The sequence below is a fragment of the Podarcis tiliguerta genome (genome assembly GCF_965153285.1).
Source record: "Podarcis tiliguerta genome assembly, chromosome: 9".
In the NCBI taxonomy this organism is placed as follows: Eukaryota; Metazoa; Chordata; class Lepidosauria; order Squamata; family Lacertidae; genus Podarcis; species Podarcis tiliguerta.
Window position 1 is genome coordinate 69,931,500 of NC_139542.1, and position 8,026 is coordinate 69,939,525.

Sequence of the window (8,026 nt, forward strand, 5' to 3'; positions counted from 1 at the left end):
TCCTAAACTGGCAAAAGCCTTCAGTATGGGGGTTGCATGTAACAAATGTTCTACTGCCAGAAGAAATGATCCACCAAACACTTAATAGACACCAGACAGACCAAGCCCCGAAGTGCTAAGTGTTAAGTGACAAGATGAATAGCTGGCAAGTAAGAACTGGGCTTTGCCAATGGCTTTGATGACCAATCCCAGCAACCAGGATTGAAAATTTAGCCAATACTGCTACTTTGCAAGTAAATGAAAGCAGTCTGCCGAGTGGGGATTTCCATCCTACGCTTCCGTGTGAAGCTGGGCGGTGGGATGGTTGGGAATTCTGCTGAATGTATAATGTATTTCTTGGCACTTTCACCTTGCAGATTTTGCAAGGATTTCCATGAAGACAGCTTTAGTCATGTGACGGGCCAGATTCCCCAAAAGTCATTTACATAAGTAAGAAATGCACTGCATGGCATTTCTACAAAACCATGTAGGGGTTTTCCAAATAGCTGCGCACCCACTCCTTGCAGCAATGGGAGCAATGGGAGCCAGCGTGGTGGGGTGGTTGAGAGTGGTAGACTCGTAATCTGGTGAACCGGGTTCGCGTCTCCGCTCCTCCACATGCAGCTGCTGGGTGACCTTGGGCCAGTCACACTTCTCTGAAGTCTCTCAGCCCCACTCACCTTACAGAGTGTTTGTTGTGGGGGGGGGGAAGGGAAAGGAGAATGTTAGCCACTTTGAGACTCCTTCGGGTAGTGATAAAGCGGGGTATCAAATCCAAACTCTTCTTCTTCCTCCTCCTTCTAGCATTATTGAAATAAGGACATGGGAGGGAAAAGATAGAAGAGCTCCCATTAATGGGCATTTTCAAAGCAACAAACTGCAAGCTGTTATTTCTGTATTATCTATATTATATATTTTGAAAAGTTGTCTGTTCACTATACACTTAGACACCTCTTAGGAGAGAAAAAAACTTTGCAGACTTTCATCCATCTTTTGATACAAATGCAATTTGAATCAAGACGGCAAACGCAACCTTTCAAAACTAACACTGATTTTAACCATCCATTTCAAAACTACATTGATCTTCTCATTTCTTAGAATTCCAAAGCAATGCCTGGTACGAGACTGCTAGTTGTTCATGTGCGATAACATCAGTCTCCTAAATCTGTTTGGGGGTTGTTTTTTCAGTGGTTTTAATTGTAGAAGAGCTCTTCAGGGACACCTCCAGAGGACAGATTTATTAAGCATTCTTCCTGATTTGCTTGCACAAACCTTACACAGAGGTGAAATTATAACCTTCCCGCAAACAAATCAGAACGAACTCTCGATTAATACTTAATAGAAAAAGATCAGCAGTCATCCTGATTCGCTTGTGAGGTATTTATACATCTTCCTGTTAACCATTCATTCCACTCTTTTCAATGCGCTCCCCCATCGCTCTAATACCCACAAAAAGTCAATTTCTTTTTTTAAAGGAAACTTACTGCACTAGGATAAGGATCATCAACTTTGGGGGCCCAGTGGGGCACCTTTTGAATTTTGAGTATGTGCCATGGGTGCCAGTCACACAGTGGATGCCAAGGGGTTGTATGAAATGACTGTCATATGTAAAAGACCAGAAAAAGAGACAGGAACACAAAATGGCGCAACAATGTCCCGTCCCCCCGCAACCAGCTGCCCCATTAATAGGGGGAAAGACTAAAGACTCACTCTTTGTACCACTCCCTTTTCTGCTCAGAACAAATGCAAGTGTGGTTTTCCAGTCCTGGCATCCCATGAAATATGAACATGTTTTTGGGAGGTGTTTAATGCAGGAGGGGTTAAATTAGTCCAAACGGGTTCTGAGCAGGAGGAGCAAACAGCTTCACAAATATTATGGGGTTTTTGAGGGGATATCTACTTTTCATTAAGTAAAGGACCCTGACAGTTAAGTCCAGTTGCAAACGACTCTGAGGTTGCGGCGCTCATCTTGCTTTACTGGCCGAGGGAGCCGGCGTTTGTCCGCAGACAGTTTTTCCGGGTCATGTGGCCAGCATGACTAAGCCGCTTCTGGCGAACCAGAGCAGCACACAGAAACGCCGTTTACCTACCCGCCGGAGCAGTACCTATTTATCTACTTGCACTTTTGGGCGTGCTTTCGAACTGCTAGGTGGGGAGGAGCTGGGACTGAGCAACGGGAGCTCACCCCGTCGCGGGGATTCAAACCGCAGACCTTCCAATCGGCAATCCCAAGGCTCAGTGGTTTAGACCACAGCACCACCCGCGTCCCTTTCGTAGGCAACATAAAAGGTGATGGCGGTACCTCAGCACCCATGTGTGCCACATGGGAAACCTTGTCTTAGGGTGACAGAATGCTTTAATTGCATGACCTGCAATTCCCGATATGTCACTTTGGCAAAATGCTGACTGGCTGGAGACGCCCTTTATCAAAAGTTGTAGTGAAGGGAACAGAACTTTTAACAATCAAAGGAAATAAGTGTGGTGACTCATGCCGACCAGAGAGCGCTCTCTTCCCCCCCCCTTCTGAAGGTCATTCATGTCCGTAGCAATCATTTGCTACTCCTTCTTCCCTCTTCTGATAACTGCATATATCAAGAGAGTGTTTCGACTCCCTTTGTGAGGCAAGAAAGGAAAAGGAGTTGGCACGTTTTCCTTCTTTCAAACATATATCTGCCACTGCACTGTAACCGGTGGCTTTTGCGTGTGTTTTTTAACTGTTGCAAATAAGACCTGGCATATTTCCAGAAGGTGTGTCTGGGCAGTAAACTTATAAGGTTCTAAAATGTGCTATTGTGGAGTAATACCCTTCTGAAGGCGTGTAGGTGTGTCTCTGGCTGTATAAATAGGCAAGAAGCGTCAGTACTTTGAAGGAGACGGGGATCACCTTGAGTTTTACACTTGGACAAGCGGAAAAGGCAGCAGGAGGTATGTGCAACAGCTATCTTGCCATTTGTCTTCAATAGAATGCTAATCTCTCAGAACGGAGCGGCTAAATTTCTTGGTTGCCTGCTCAAAGGCAAACTACACATTACCTACAGCAGTCTGGTTTTTTTTCTTTTTCATTCACATTTTTAAACTAAAAAGCAGACTCTTATTAACAGACAGCAGGAGGGCAGAGGGGGAGCTGGTATGGCTGCTTATCCTTTCCCCTCCATCTTCCACTATAAACTACATTTTATAGGCAGCTTTCCCCAAGACAGTGGGGAAAGCGGCTTGGGGAGGGTGATTGCGAGTGGGCAAATAGCAAGAACTAAGCAGTCACTCCACACCAGTAGTAGAGCACCTGCCTTGTACCCAGGAAGTCCCAAGTTCTGTCAGCTCCAGATAGGGATGTGAAAGAAGTCTGTCTGAAACCCTGGAGAACCACTGCAAGACTGTATAGGCAATACTGACCTATATGGCCCAATGACCAGTGGATTCCATATAAGGCAGTTTCCTATGTTCCTGGCATCCTTACTGCTCTTCTGTTCCTGCTTGAAATTTCAGAGGCTCCTTTTCAACAGCAACAACTATTAGGAAAGAAAGATTCAACTGTGTGGTCAGTGCCAGCCAAGGTTCACACTATTGGGTTAGATGGACTAACATTCCAAATTCAACAGAAAGGCTGCTTCCTATGTTGACAATAGGTTACTTAAATCTTATTGATGCCTGTGGGATGTAGAGCCCAGTTCTTTGCCTATTTCCTCAGAAGTAATCCTACTGACTTCAGTGGGGCTTTATCCCAAGTATGCCCATTTAAGATCTGGGTGTGCTGCTCCAGTCTCTTGCTCTGGAATAGTTCCTCTGAAGTCTGTGGGCCAAGAACTGCAGTGTTAGACTTCTGTCCCCAAAGAGTTGGATAGGAGAAAAACCATTGGGTACCCACTTTTGCCTTTGGGTGAGCAGTATTCTGATTAAGTAGGGAGTCTTGCGCATGAGTAAATATTGCATTTTCCTAATGTGAATGCCTTGGAAATTGTCTGTTGGAGGAGGTGTGGTAGCAAGCACTGAAGATGTGGCCCGCTTTAATAATTCCACACTAACTGTGGTTACAGATCATGCAATAACTGTCAGTTCTTACATGTAATAAATGATGCTTATCCACTCAGGGTGGTTCACCAGCAACAGAGCTCCGGTTTGCAAAACGAGTTATGGCAGCAAGAACGAATTCCAAATGTACAGTTCCCTCCTATCATTTCTGACGTATATCTGCATTGTAAAGGAAACACGTCCCCTGATTTTCTTCTTCTTAGCATAGCATCATATTTAATATTGAATATGCAGCTGACTTGTATGTATCTCCATTGGGTTAGTCGTAAGCACACAGAGGATTGCAGCCTTTTTCATTATTTTTCAGAAGTCTAAGTTGGAGAGGTATTTTTACATGAACTTTTACTCCAGTAGAGCTTTGGTTCCTGCATTCCTGAACTTTTGCGGTCCCTTCCAGTTCTACAATTCTATTAGATTATGATTATCAGAGGGGAATCTGAAACACGGTTTGATTATTCAATAATCAATAAGCACAGAGCTGCTGGACTAAATAGCCACCCAATTTGGCCTGTGCAGCCTTAAGTGTGCGTGGCAGTCTCTCTCTCTGGATTGAGGCTAAGAGCTATTGAGCTTTGAATAAGGAATAGCCCTGTGCTTCATACACATTAAAGAAATTTTCTGGAGGAGCTTTCCCATTTGAGGATACAGGGTTTTGGTTTTTTTACTAATAGGCTCTTCCCATGAGCATAGAAATCTGCTGTGCAGATTGCACTAACCCTGCTCCCAAGGAGCTCAGAATGTTGTTTAAACCTCACAACAAACCTATCTGTGCGAAGCAGGGACTTAAACATACACACCCAACATTCTAGCATCCTGGAAAATGGTGGGTACCACTTTTCCATGGGCACTCCTACACGTTAGCATCAGCTTTCTGCCCTAACTTCTGTTGCCTCTGGCAGACTTTTCATCCTGTTTGTGGCTCTTTCCCTGATCCTTCTTTAACTTGGATTTGGCTGAAATGAAATAAAAGGGATAGTCAAAAAGGGCAGTGGGAGCCGAATGGGAAACAGCTGCATATCTGAATAAATTTCAAGTGATCTTAGCTGCAAGTGATGTTCCGCCTAAAAGGAAACTGTGGACTGAAGAATCAGTTCATCTAAGCTCTCAAACACACCCCTGTTTGCTTTCTGGCTGAGCGAAAGTATCATTTCCTAACCTATATTGTCTTCAGAGGTGGGTTAGGCAGTCAGGCAGATCTAGGATGATATAATCCTCAAGCGAATGTGGGAGAAACGAAACAATTATCTGGGTGCTCTAAAAACACAGTGCCCAAGCCAATTTTACCTTTGGGGCAGTTTTGAGATTTAACCTTATAAAGACTGGTTGTGGCAACAGTCAGGTAGTCACGATCATAATATGACTTCCAGGTCAAGAAACATCTGAGCTGGTCATTTAAAAATAATATCCTGTTTGGTCATGGCCAAACCAAGACCGATTGATGTAATATTTATGTTAAATGAGGCATCCAATTCTGCTATTTAAGTCTTTTAAATTCCTATTTGCCAATTCCTGACAAAGTATAGTACTTTTGGTTAAGGTACCCCTAGTTTATTGACTTGCCCCCCCCCCATCTAACTATATGGCCATTGGTTGTACCTGACATTGCGCAAGCAGAAGGCAGCTCATGCAACTAGAGTTTTATCTCCTCCTCAACCACCGCCCTGTAGCCCACAGGCAAGGGGCACTGTGGCTGTGACCACAAGAGGGCTGCAGTGGGAGGGGGAACTACCCCAAATCCAATTTTGGGCGATCCCCTTATCCCTCATCCCTGTAAATAAGAGCCCATAATGTTCAGGAGGTCCGCTATACCCTCTATAGAAGGATTTGGGGGTGCTCCTGGAGGAGGGAGTAGAAGAGTTTTGTTCATACAGTTCTGGATAAAGCCCAGTTATGTCCCTCACTCTGAAAAGCAGATACTTTATACAGGTGTGCATGCACCACCTGACGAAATTAGAAAGTGGAAGGGTACGGCTCCAGCCTACTGGCTCTGACCTCCACCTGTTCAAGATCTTGTAAGCATGAGGCTTAGAGACAATTAGTACCCTTCAGAAATGGAGGGGATAGATCATGGATAAGGCGTCTGCTTGCATTTTGCGCAATCAATACCTTGAATTTCCAGAGGCTAAGGCATTGCAACAGAGGTTAGCACTTTCTTTTTTTACAGAGATAACTCCATGCTAGAAAGATGCCATGATGTGAGACACTGATCATCATACTGCTTTATGTTCTTTGCTGATTATCGATAATGTTGATGCCAACATGGCTAAAGATGAAAATATGGATTGTCATAAATTCATTTTGCTCTCCCAAAACAGGTTTCAAGAGAACAGCAAACCATGAAGATCAGACATTTCGCTCTTCTGTGCGCCCTTATTGTGTTCTCCCAGGTGCTACAAGCTGACTGTGAAATACAGAAAGAGAGAAGAAGAGGGAGGACCAATAATGGAAAAGGTGAGAGGCCACAGCCTGGCTCTGATGACCAGAAAGGAAGAGGTCAGAAAACCCGAGGACAGAAGGGTTCACTTAAAGGCAAGTTCGTCACCAAAGAGAAGTCTGAGTGTACCTGGGTGCTGAATGAAGCAGAGAGTGCTACCTTGAAAATTGATTGCAAAAGATCGGAGAGCACCTTCTCCTGTGAATTTTCAGGCAACCCTTCCAGCTGTCCCCAGTATGCCGAAAACAAGAAGGTGTACTGGAAGCAAATTACTCGGTCTCTAAAGAGGCAGAAGAACATCTGTGAAGACCCAAAGAGCATCTTAAAATCTAAACTCTGTAGGAAAGGGCCATCGGCTGCTCACCTTAGAATGGTGACACCACCTAGTTCCAGAGAGGACAAGCCAGTTCACCATGGACAGGAGACACCTCTGGAACCTGCAACATCTGGAACCCAGCCAGACGAAGCATCCAGCAATTGTGTTGAAGATGTCGATTATATTGATCAGAAAAAAGTGGCTGAAGAACACTGCTCAGAGTTATGGCGGTCTCTTTGCCTTTTCGTCATTTCAATGATACAAGATAAAAAGTGCCAATAGGAATACAACGAGGTTGGCAACGTTCCTTGAGTTACTGCAGGCGCACGTGTAAATCACATTGTAGATGGACGAACCATTCAGAATAGCCCTCTAACACAGTTTTCCAGGAGACACTCAAAGGTGATTCCTTTTTCATCTCCAAAATGGGCTGCTGCCAAACCCCCTGGCCACAACTACTGATCCCACTTGCACCCTCCTTACCGCCACGTAACTGTGGGGAAGAGGTCACATGATGCAACTCGTGGAGGGAGGTTAGACTGAGGTCGAAATCATGCTGATTTTCCCATCATATAAGGGTGACATCTTCAAAGTGAACATTTAAAGGTCTCCCCCTCCCCCAGAAGATACTGTTTTTGTGAGGTCATCAAAGATGCTATATATTTTATTTTTCTAAAGAGAGAAATTGATTTATATAGCATTCTATATAAATGTTACCATTGGATGTTACAAGCCCTCTGTAAAAATGTACATATTATGCTTTGTTGAATATCTCCTCCTTCCCTTGATTGATCACTCCCAAAGTGATTATTTCAGTGCTATGCACTTTTTGTACTTTTGCTTTCAGAATTGCAGAAAATTAATAAAGTTAAATATCTACTCAGGTTTGTTCTCTATGTGTTAAACATTTCTTTCTGTATGAGAAAATTGTGGATATCTATGTTTTTAACAGCCAGATTTCTCTCTGTTGTGTTCATGCATTACTTGCAGTGAACGTCAATGTGTGTTTACTCGTAAGTTAATCACACTGTGACCTGGAATCGCAGATGGAACTAATATAGATGGGTTCAGCTGTCGTAGATGCCAAAATAAATGGGATACAGTACCTTGGGAACCTTGTTGGAGTAGGGGCAAACTTATTTCTAAATTATCTTTAATTTACATTTTCATATATTTAAGTGGCTGACATAGGGGAAAAAATTCAAGATGTTTTTCTTTCCTTCAGTAAAGAGAAGTCCATGAATGTTCCATATTCCCAAAGTATGTAT

The 8,026-nt window shown here is 43.7% G+C and overlaps 1 protein-coding gene across 2 annotated transcripts; it reads left to right on the plus strand.

The window, feature by feature from the left end:
- Nucleotides 1-2,693: 2,693 nt before the first annotated feature.
- On the plus strand, nt 2,694-7,641 carry FGFBP1 (fibroblast growth factor binding protein 1). 2 transcript variants are annotated; one of them, XM_083398038.1, is made up of 2 exons: nt 2,694-2,904; nt 6,332-7,641. In XM_083398038.1, the coding sequence occupies exon 2, from the start codon at nt 6,345-6,347 to the stop codon at nt 7,038-7,040; it is 696 nt and encodes a 231-aa protein (XP_083254164.1). In that variant the 5' UTR covers nt 2,694-2,904; nt 6,332-6,344; the 3' UTR covers nt 7,041-7,641. The 2 variants fall into 2 exon arrangements, with proteins under 2 accessions (XP_083254164.1, XP_083254163.1); XM_083398037.1 differs by having other exon boundaries at nt 2,698-2,904; nt 6,324-7,641.
- The last annotated feature ends 385 nt before the right edge of the window (nt 7,642-8,026 follow it).